Raw genomic sequence first — 12,320 nt, forward strand, 5'->3', positions numbered from 1 at the left:
ATCTAAACATCAAATCATTGCGACGCAATATGTCATTCTCAATCGTTATAGCAGATACTGGACACACGAAAATAGATCTTAAGCTGACGAACCTTTTCTTACCCCGACTGTACTTTGGGTGTTCTACAATGATCAATATTGGTGCCGTTTATATATTCGTATATACTTATATTATGGTATAGGTTGGCGGACGAGCATACGGGCCACCTGATGGTAAGTGGTCACCATCACCCATAGACAATGACGCTGTAAGACACATTAACTATTCCTTACATCGTCAATGTGCCACCAATCTTGCGAACTAAGATGTTATGTCCCCCGTGCCTGTTGTTACACTGGCTCACTCACCCTTCAAACCGGAACACAACTATACTGAGTACTGTCATTTGACGGTAGAATAACTGATGAGTGGGTGGTACCTACCCAGACAGGCTTGCAAAAAGCCCTACCTACCAAGTAAACTTTCATACATATATACATACATATGTATATATCTATGAAAATATCATCTACGTGTTTTGCATTACATTCGATCGTCCGTATCAGGAAGACACAGCTCAAATAATCGACCAGCATTGCCATTAAACCTTCAATTAAAAAAATCTCAAGTTACCCACCAACATAAAATAAAAAAATTATTCGTTATGTAAAATTTTATTAAAATCATACAAACAGTCGAAACATCTGTAAAATATCCACACGTGATAACAATCTGAGGAATGAAGTTACATTAACAATTAATAATCATTAAAAAATTAATTAACTTAATTAAAAACTGCATCATCTATAACGCTACAGATAATTTACCTAAAATTTTGTGACAAAATATCACTTAGAATTCTTATTCAATAATATTATAAGCCGGTATCATGTATATGTGGATAAGGTGTTTGGTAGAGATGTGAATTTTATTTTTTTATACTAACTGATGTATTGGTCATCAACCTCTTCATCAGTTAGTTGGTTCTGATTCTATCTAATTTTGCTTTAAGATACCTAAAGATGTATCAGAGACCAACTTAAAGTAAAAACATCCAGTCTAAAACAGATTTTAAAAATTGATTTTAAAAACTTAAAAAAAAATTGGATGGTTGCGAAATTTTTTGGCCAACTTGTATTCTCAAAATGGGTCCCCAAACACACCCACTTGATTTGTCAGACCCTCTACCAAACACCCCTTACAGTACAGTTAGAAGAATAGTGTTTTTTTTTTACACAGGTCATAAAAGTAAAAAATATTACATAATGCCCCTGAAAGTAGTAACAGTGTTTAAATTAAACGCTGTTGTGTTCAACAATAGAAACAAAATCGTCAGTTGTATGATTACATGCAATGATAGTACGTACGTACTCATCTCCAATAGCTTCATCAAAAGTATAACGCTTCGCCTCATTGCCTCCACTGGTGACAGGAGGGCTGGTTCGTTTTTTGCCCAGAGGATCGGAATTGCGATTCAACGGGGAAATGCTGCTAGCATTCTTACCACCATTCCACGCGGTCAAGATTTATACAGTTACTAGTTTTAGTTCATATTTGTATATATTTAAGCATTTAATGTTGTTAATTTTTATGTTAATAAATTAGAAAAACATGTTGTATCAACTCTATGTATATTCGTACCGCCAATCTTAGGTAAATTATCCCTACTTCCTAGATAATGCTTACACTTTTACGTGTAACTTTTATAACCAATCATAACATATATATATATATATATATACCATATTTCACTTATTAATAAAATTTAAAATTTCTAATATAAAATAAATTTATTTACAATGTTCAAATATTATGCCTCGATATAAATATAACAAAACAATATAAAATACTTTAAAACAATTATTTATTTACAAAAATGTCTTAAAATAGGAATGGCAGATAAAAAGATGATTATTTATAAAAAAAAAATATATGTACATACATGTCTTAGATCTAAATGAAACCTTATTTAATCATACACTATATGTATATAATTATAAATTATGTTTTGGAAGTATTTAAAGCAATGAAATGCAATAAAAAAGTGGAAGATATTGTCAAATAATTTACTTAAGCTGTTCATTTTAAGTCATTGCCTGATAGCGTCATCCCCAGTGTTGCCAGGAAATCTTGAAATTTAACCAATAATATAGAGTCCAACCTTTTTTATCTTCAGATTATACTAATAATCTTCTTCATAATACATATAACTCTTTACCTATTAATAAATGTCCTAAAAACCTTGAAAATTTTTAACGATATCAAATATATCATCATCATTCACAGTTCTTGCGTCATTAAATATTTTCCACTTATTAGTATCACATTATATGCAATTAATAATAGGATTAGCCGCATCGTAACGATAAGAGTAAATGACAGCTGTGATTACTTGTAACCAGGCTGAGATACGCATCAGCTGTTAGTTCCAAATTCACAAAACGCATATATTTTTTCTAACCTAAATAATTACTTATTATTAAAAAAATAATATTATATTATTTATTTATAAATTTCTTGCAAAACGTTTTCATTATTTGGTGCAATGATAATACAGGACTAGAGTATTTTATTACTGCAACAATGGCGTGAAAAAAATCGCGTGTTGACAGCTGTCAAAAATAATGTTTTTAAAAATAGAATTTGATGGGAGCTATTTTAGGCTGAAACCGTAGTGCTAAATGCCACGTTAAAAAGAAAATAATAGTTAATTAAGGTAAAAATTTCAACAAGAGAAAAAAACATATAATTAACTAGTGTTATTAATAAGGCACCATTAATCGTTATATTTCTCTTTAAGCTTTAGTAAAGCTGAAAATATTTTTAACATTATTAATAACAGTATCTATGCCCATAACAATAAGTCAAAATTTTATAATTAAAAAGAGTAAAATTTATCTAAGAATCACATCAGTTATATAAAAAATGTTTTTGATTATTATTGTTATTCTTATAGAAGTATATAGCACCATTATACTATCAATATTTTTATATAAACTCTCTTTTTTACATATAAAAATATTAACATTAAAGTTTAAAATTAAGTAACAAAAACATTTTTGATTGATTATTTAAAAAAAAATAATATCATGTCAATCAAATTAAACCTCAAAGTTAGAAAACTCCTTGGTCTATGGTCAGTATTTGATACTATATTACTTATGAATATTTATGGTAACAATTGGCATAAATTTACCCACATCTACTGCCTCGATCATTGTATTTCTTCATGTGGTGACTCTAGAATCGGTGAGGTATCAGTTGATTTTAACAATTTTCTCATTAATATAAATATACCACCTACAAGCAGGAATACCCCAATTACCTTTAAAGAAAAAATGAAAATTAATTGTGGGTCTATTGAACGCTTATTATTTAGATTTTAAAGAATATTTACTGCATGTATATGTACTAGCATAAAGTTTTCATATCATATAAAATAACGAGGCTGGCGACAAGTTATACTAAAAGCAATACCAACATATTATAACATTAAATACAAACAAAAAAAGTTTAAATATAAACTAGTAAAAAAAAATGTATAATATTTGTACAAATTAATTTAAAATTATTTTTTCGTAATAAACTAAATAGAAATTAATAAAAAATATATATATACATATATAATATATACATGGTTACTTCCATTTAATATGTACGTAAAAAATATAAATAAAAATGTATCGACGAGGATGGGATTCGAACCCACGCGTGCAGAGCACATTGGATTAGCAGTCCAACGCCTTAACCACTCGGCCACCTCGTCGCTTGGGCAAGTGATCCAAATATACGTACATATTAAGATTTATAAAAATTTTAAAATACCCTACATATTTGTTTTGCAATAGGCTATTTGACAATGCGAAAAATAAATTGTGAATTATTGTAATCAGTGTATATGTATTATGAGTTTAAAAATGGTTATTTACTAACGAAACTTGAAAATAATACTCAATTTATTCAAAAATCAATAAATAAAAATGCATTTTTTCAAACGTTTTCAAATGAGAGAATTGACATTTGAATGTGAAATTGGCGATTTAAGTTTGTAAGTTTTTTTCTATACATATAATAAAATTGTAGTGTCTGTTTGTAATATTAAAATAGCTCTTTTTTACTCAATGCATATTTATGTATACACGGCACATATACCAAAATATTATTTTTTACAATTTTGTCTGTCTGTCTCAACTCAAACTCAAACTCAAATATCTTTATTCAATATAGAAGCATTACACTTTCTTATTGATGGTCAATTGAAACACTACCACCGGTTCGGAAAGAAAATACCCTGACCTGAGAAGAACCGGCGAAAGAAACTCAGCGGGGGTTTTTTTTTTATTTTATTGTCTCATATATTATTTAAACAATTTAATATGAGATGAAATAGCCAGGAGGCGATCGTTTCATTCCCAAAACAAACAAACAATTGTCTGTTTGTTCCGGCTAATCTCAACGGCTGGACCGATTTTGACGGGACTTTCACTGTCAGATAACTGATAGAATAGGGAGTAATGCGGGCACAGCTAGTTCTAGCGTGGGGCATAGGCTCAGTCGCTCACCGTGAGGGCATAGAACCCATAGGGCAGGCCGCTGCGCAGGTTGAGCGCGAAGCGAGCCAGGCGAGCGTACTCGTCCGTCACGCGAACCTCCTGCCGGAACCAGAACATCGGCACCAGCGTGTCCGCGTCAGGCAGCTGGTTATTCAAGCTGAGGGGACACGCCGTTATAGATGATAAGTATGAGACAGCAATAAGAGCTGATATAGCCCAGTGGTTAGAACGCGTGCATCTTAACCGATGATTGCGGGTTCGAACCCAGACAAGCACCGCTGTTTCATGTGCTTAATTTCTCTTTATAATTCATCTCGTACTCAGCGGTGATGGAAAACATCGTGAGGAAACCTGCATGTGACAAATTTCATAGAAATTCTGCCACATGTGTAATCCACGAAGCCGCATTGGAACAGCGTGGTGGAATATGTTCCAGTCCCTCTCCTTAATGGAAGAGGAGGCCTTAGCCCAGTGGGTAATTTACAGGCTGTTACTTTACTTTCCGAGACAACATCACACACATCACTCTGATCCCAATGTTAGTAGCTAACAAGTGCTTTAGCTATAGCTAGACTGCAGAAAAATTATCTAAGATTATACCTCTCAGCTTAAGTTAGGATGATGAGGGTTAGTATTCCAGTGGCCTCCAAGCAACAACATCAGTATATACATAAACAAATAAATATTGGACAACATCACATACATTACTCTGATCCCAATGTAAGTAGCTAAAGCACTTGTGTTATGGAAAATCAGAAGTGACGACGGTACCACAGACACCCAGACCCGTGACAACATAGAAAACTAATGGTAATCTACATGGAATCGGCCGGGAATCGAACCCGGGACCTCGGTACTGGCGTACAAATTAAAGCCGGTGTACACACCACTCGACCACGGCGGTCGTCAAACTATTTATGCCACGTTATATAGTATATGTACTATGTGTTATATTGTACACACTGCACAGTTTTTGATAGAAATATCTTTAGATGTAATGCGACTCTATTCCCCTCCACCACTGATACCCACTATAATTTTACTTTCAGAGATCCGATACCAACTTTGAGGACGTTTAAAATTGTATTGTTTTTCGAATCCATAATAATTATCATAAACTATTCAAGATTTCGACAAGATTTATCATGAGCTTAGTAAGACGTTAAAATAATTGCATTCTGCAAGTAAAGTCCAGTAAAGTAACAGCCTGTACATTTCCCACTGCTGAGATAGAACCTCCTCTTCCATCAAGGAGAAGGTTTTGGAACATATTCCACCACGCTGTTCCAATGCGGGTGGGTTTAAACTCGCAATCCTCGGTTTAGATGCACGCGTTTTAACCACTGGATCATCTCTGTTCTTTAGCTTCCAGTACGAGACATATATCTCACCTGAAGCCCCGGATATGTCTGACCAGGAGATTAATCTGTAATTGCGCCGCGACGCGCAGAGGCATCCCGGTGTACATTTCTAGAGCCAGTTCAAAGTTCATATCCCTGAAACATAATAATCAAATATAAATAAACAATAATATACCACACATATCGCGATATAAGAGATTTTAATATTTGTATGTCTTTATATTGTCTATGGTCTCACTTGGTGGTAGGGCTTTGTGCAAGCCCGGCTGGGTAGGTACCCACTCATCAATTATTCTACCGCCAAATAACAGTACTCAGTACTGTTGTGCTTCGGTTTGAAGGGTGAGTGAGCCAGTGTAACTACAGACACAAGGGACAAAACATCTTAGTTCCCAAGGTTGATGGCACATTGGCGATGTAAGGAATAGTTAACATTTGTTACATTGTCATTGTCTATGGGTGATGGTAACCACTTACCATCAGGTGGCCGATATGCTCGTCCGCCATGGATGTTGGTGACCAATGGTATCTGGCTAAAGGCGGCTTACACATATAAACACATATAGTTAATTTTTTTTGTAATGTATATTTTGTTTTTTTTTATATATCCTTTTTTATCTGTATAATGTAGAGTATAAAAAATACATGACGATAATATTATTTTACGAACTAAATCTATACTAATATTTGAACATGAATGTATCTCTGTCACTCTCTCACTACCAAACCACTGAACCGAATTCGATGAAATTTGGTGTGAAGCAAATTAGAACTCCAAGGAAGAACATAGTCAACTTTAAGCTTAACACATGACAACCAAATCCGTAAAACGAGAGGGAAACCGCGGGCAACGACTAGTATATGTCGCACCGGGTGAATTATTTCGGTCAACGCCATCTAGTGGAACGTATACCACTACCACGAGACTACGTTATGGAATCGTTTCCGGAACGCCAGCGCCACGTAGCGGCACTCGATGGAGTTTGTGTAAGCATGCGCCAGAGGGGGAGGGTTTTTGCCATCGGGTCCAATAATGGACCCTGACCCTTTGGGTCAAAAAACGCCCGGGTAAGGAGGTTCGCCTCGAGGCCCGTACCCAACCCTGGCCTAGGCCAAGGTGGAAGAACCCGGATTGAGAGGGGAACGAGACACCAGGACGCCCACCGTGGAGGAGTTCGTCCGACACCTCGCGCGCACCATGTTCGCTCGTGCGGACAAGAGTGTGCGGGCACCTCCACGGTATCGCACCACTACATGCCAGACCACCTGACGGGCGTCCTCAACCTCGTGAGCTCCTGCTGCCGGTCACCACCTGCCCCGACGCAGACACCGACGCAGGCGATCTGGAGCTAGGATAGGACGACAAACCACCGGACATGACACCCCAAGGACGAGACAACCATTAGACAAGATTACCAATACTAAGATGAAGACACCACTGGGTCCACGGACCCTGACCCATCGGGTCAAGAACAAACGACGCGGTAGCCGAGGCTACCGAGAAGGAAAAGGCCGGGTAAGGAGGGTAACCTCGAGGCCCGTACCCAAGCCTAGCCTAGGCCAGGCTGGAAGACCCATGATTGATGAGAGGGGAACGTCGGACATCACTACCCTCATAGCGTCCGGCGCATGCGGTCACAGAACCATCGCACATTCCGGTCACCTACTTAAACTGTGTTACTGACTCATTATACTGTGGTTGATTGTACAAGTGTGTTTTCTTGATCCTACGTCACCCACCGATAGACGCCCACATAAGAATACCATGAACTATAAATATGAGACAACATCACATACATTACTCTGATCCCAATGTAAGTAGCTGAAGCACTTGTGTTATGGAAATCAGAAGTAACGACGGTACCACAAACACCCAGACCCAAGGCAACATAGAAAACTAATGATAATCTACATCGACTCGGCCGGGAATCGAACCCGGGACCTCAGAGTGGCGTACCCATGAAAACCGGTGTACACACCATTCGACCATGGAGGTCGTCGAAGACTCTGTATGAACTATAACCGTGGTGATGGCCCTCCGTCGTCATATATATACTATATTAACGAATTGTTACTTGTACTCACTCATTTGGACTGAGACCCTTTATCTTACTGGGATAGTAAGGGTCAGAGTTGAAGAAGTGGGGCTGCGACACGAATGCTGGCGCTCCGAACCGACACGACGACACGTTCAGGGCTCCGGCCGGGACGCAGTTCTCGTCTCTCACTGCGTCGCAGTAGCACGCCTGGTGGAAACATTTCATTCACTTCAAAGGCAATAAATTATAGATTGTAGAGAGATTTCTGTTACATTTTGGAGAAAATTATTGAATAACAGCCTGTAAATTTCCCACTGCTGGTTTAAGGCCTCCTCTTCCATTAAGGGTTGGTTTAGAACATATTCCACCACGCTGTTCCAATGCGGGTTGGTGGAATGCACATGTGGCAGAATTTCGATGAAATTAGACACATGCATGTTTCCTCACGATGTTTTCCTTCACCGACGAGCACGAGATGAATTATAAACACAAATTAAGCACATATATATAGTGGTGCTTGCCTGGGTTTGAACCCGCAATCATCGGTTAAGATGCACGCGTTCTTACCACTAGGCTCTCGACTCTGTATATATATATTTAATATTAATCGTTAACGCCCCGTTATTTGTTACATCTTATTGCCATCTTTCAGGTACAAATCCCCAAAGACTAATCGGCCGGTTCTTTTTTTAAATTTCAAGAAAAATTGTCTGCTTGTTTAAAATACGCCAAATTAATCAACTTAAGTTGCATAAATGTCGTAATTACAACATTTTATAAAGTCGCCTTTTTTTCTGAAGATTATTTTATTGATATCACATTATTGAATACACTATTATTGAATACACTAACACTCGGCTTCTTTTTGGAATATATTGCAGAATATTTTTAAGCATTTTTTTAAGGACTTCCAATAAAAAATGTCGACTAACAAAACATTGCGGGAACAGAGGTGTAAAATCAGGAGAATATTTATCGGTAACTCCCAATTGAGGATTAACGACGCATCTTAAGTTTCCACTGGCACTATCCACTCTTTTAGGAAGAAGTTTAGTTTCCTACTATTGTTCAATATATGTAGTTAGTAAATCGTGACTGGCTTACCTTACTGGGATACCTGTATCCGTTATCAAAGAGAGATTCATTGGCCGCATAGAGCACTCCGTCGATGCCTTGTATCCTAGTCGGGCCGGCCTTGGCGAGATTCATGTAACTGAAAGTTCAATGCGATATATGTATATCATTATCATTATTAAGAAATCAAAATATTTCTAGAATAGATTAGAAAAATATTCATTTTTAAATAGACTTTAGTGGAGTTTTGCTGTAAATGGCTGCGGCATAAAAATATACACAGTCTGTATATAAACAAAAGTAAACATACACATTCTCCCTAATATCCCCTTACCGCCTGGCCACGGGAAATTCGAAGCGAAGCAAAAGCAAAGCGAAGCATGTACATTGATATATGTACGTTTGTTTCATTCGCAAGACGCTTCGCCGTTCGCATCGCGCGAAATTTCGCGTCGACGAATTTCCCGTGGCCAGGCGGTTAGAGATTAGCGAAAAACACACATCTCAAGCTCAATCAATCAATCAAGATATCGTAATGAAATCAATTATGTCACAAAGAATTTTACCTGACATAATTGATTTCATTACGATAGCTTCTTCGTAAACACGAAATGAATTAAGTATATAATAAATTAAAGTAAATCCTTCTGGTGGACCATTTGGGCCATATGGGCAGTGGTGACCTCTTACCACCAGGTGGCCCATATGCCCGTGTGCCAACCAACAGCTACCAAAAAAACTCACGTGCAAATATCCGGAGCGAAGATAGTAATCTCGGGTTGTCCGAGCTCAGGCGCCCACAGCTCCCCCGTCGATCCCTTCACCTCCCCGCACTCGTCCCGGAATTCTGTCCTGTTGGAATACTTCCACTTCTCCAAGTTACCGAGCTGGGAGAAGTCATTCTCGCCGGTATTCATTAAGAAAATACCATCGTACACGAGGGAACCGTTACGCTGGAAACGAGAAAAACATTGGATATGTTAAGAAAAACCTTCATTAATTTTTTTTGGGTCAATGTAGATATGTACTGCAGATTCTACCACTAAAACTAACTTTGTATATAAGTTATATGTAATGCTCATTCACCAAAGTGAAGTGTAAGGTTCTTTATGAGTAATAAAGTTGTTTAACCTGAAATGTACTGTTGGATATTGGTCGTTTTTTCCATTAACGAGAAGGTTGATTGCTTCGGTACAGTACCGCGATGGCCCAGTGGTTATAAAGTGATCATCATCACCGACGGTGCAGGTTAAAACCCAGACAAGCACAGATGAATATTGACGTGCTAAATTTTTGTTTATAATTCATCTCGTGCGTGACGGTGAAAGCAACTATCGTTAGGAAACGTGCATGTGTCTGATTTCATCGAAATTCTGACACATGTGTATTCTTTAACCCGCATTGGAGCAGCGTAGTGGAATATGCTCCAAACCTTCTCCTCAAAGGGAGAGGCCTTAGCGCATCAATAGAAAATTTACAGGCTGTTAATGTTCGTAAAGCATCGATATTATTATTAGCCTATTAAAAGAAGTGCATGATCATAGGTTGACCCTATACTTCAAGTTTATAACCTAACTGATCATCTGTGGTGTTATTACAATTATAACATAGCGACGGTTTCCATCAGATATATGTTAAGGATTGATATCAAATCAAATCAAATCAAAAATATATAAATCAGTATTACGGAGCTGTGCAGTAACATAATCCATAATACTGATTAATCGATGCAACATTTATCAATCCACATATTTGATAATAACAGTTGCTATGCTATTATATAATCATAATAACACCACTAAGATACTTAGATACTTACTAAGATACTTTATTAATTATACGCCACCATGAAGTGTGAACAAAGTCGCAAGCAATAATATTATTATGATATAATTTTTTAATGCATTATTGCCATTTTTTTTTTATATAACGTCCTTCTCGCATTTTTAAATTTGGAACGATAATTATTGTTTAAATATTGACAAATATCCAGTGTTTAATAGCTTTTATAAATCAAAAGAAAGAAATAGATTAGAATCGACTTTTTAAAGAAATTTTTGGAGTTTCATCTGATTAAAATTATCGCAAAAAGCGATCTCTATGACCTTCTAGTGGGAATACATCGAATTTCCAAAAACCCTTTATATTTTTAGCAATATTGTAGACAAATGAAAGTAAACAGAAAAGAACAGTATTTACGTTATCAGTGCGAAGTAATGTAACCAATACCTAGCGGATGATCAAAATTATTAAAATTAAGTATTTAATTACTAAGTGGCCCTTGAAAAACTTTGAAAGCTTTAGTAACCTCATTTGTTAACTAGATCACCTAAAAACCATACACAAAAGTACAATAGGAGAAACATGTTTTGGGACGTTTTCTCCAGAGCTTGCATGCAAATTTCATAGAAATTCTGCCACATGTGTATTCCACCAACCCGCATTGGAACAGCGTGGTGGAATAAGTTGCAAACCTTCTCCTCAATCGGAGAGGAGGCCTTTAGCCCAGCAGTGGGAATTTACAGGCTGTTGTTGTTGTTGTATTTGAGTTTCGAGTTTGGTCGTAAAAGAGCGACAGAGAGACAGACAAAGTTACTTTCACATATAGAATAATAATATACATTCCATATTATATGAATATATAGGCATAACTTTCTGAAATCCTCCGTAATCGGGTTAAAATTAAAGCGTATTTCATAGCATATCTTATTTTGCTTCGTTGACCGATAAGTGTTTATGACAGATTTCCTATGCTCCATATGAAATGAGTCACATCACCCCACTTGTGCGCAAACGTCCGCTTATCTAAATCTTTTGTTATTCGTAAGAAACCACTTATATTTAAAACAATCGCTGAGTTTTCTCTACGTAAATACGAATATTTTCAACGCAATACGTCTAAAAATTCATAAAGTTTTTTTAATATTCCCCACTCATTTCTTATTCACAATAGGTCAATGGGTCAGAATCGAATTTGCGACTTTTACAGAGCTAGGCCCGTAAACCAATGCACTACAGACGCTTAAGTAAATAAAGATTTGCAAATGGTATGACAACCGCTTATGGAACGAAATTATTGATTTCTTAATTTATCGATGTGACACCAGCCTTGGAACCGAGAAAGAAATGTAACATAGCCTAAATATTTCTGTTAAGCGGTAGAATAAATTATGGACGGAACCCTCTGAATATACACTGTCTAAAACACTACCTTTGACTCTAAGCAAAAAAAATTATAAAACACGAGACTTGTTTATCAACAAATAAATAAAATATTTACAGACAAGCCCATATAAGTTTATCATGACCTACT

The 12,320-nt window shown here is 36.5% G+C and overlaps 1 protein-coding gene and 1 non-coding gene across 2 annotated transcripts in view; both read right to left on the reverse strand.

Annotated features, from left to right (window-relative positions):
* Window positions 1-2,376: 2,376 nt before the first annotated feature.
* Window positions 2,377-12,320, reverse strand: part of LOC124531824 (protein croquemort-like) — a 59,741-nt gene continuing 49,797 nt past the window's right edge. Inside the window, exons 6-11 of the mRNA XM_047106362.1 lie at window positions 9,752-9,960; window positions 9,038-9,146; window positions 7,980-8,140; window positions 5,925-6,029; window positions 4,543-4,690; window positions 2,377-3,305 (exon numbers count right to left, since the gene is read on the reverse strand). Coding sequence (XP_046962318.1) covers window positions 3,195-3,305; window positions 4,543-4,690; window positions 5,925-6,029; window positions 7,980-8,140; window positions 9,038-9,146; window positions 9,752-9,960 — 843 coding nt within the window. The 3' untranslated portion in view covers window positions 2,377-3,194. The remainder of the gene's footprint in view (window positions 3,306-4,542; window positions 4,691-5,924; window positions 6,030-7,979; window positions 8,141-9,037; window positions 9,147-9,751; window positions 9,961-12,320) is intronic.
* On the reverse strand, window positions 3,665-3,746 carry Trnas-gcu. The gene has a single exon. It is a non-coding gene; the product is annotated as a tRNA-Ser (tRNA).

The sequence above is a fragment of the Vanessa cardui genome, chromosome 8 (assembly GCF_905220365.1).
Source record: "Vanessa cardui chromosome 8, ilVanCard2.1, whole genome shotgun sequence".
NCBI classification, from domain to species: domain Eukaryota; kingdom Metazoa; phylum Arthropoda; class Insecta; order Lepidoptera; family Nymphalidae; genus Vanessa; species Vanessa cardui.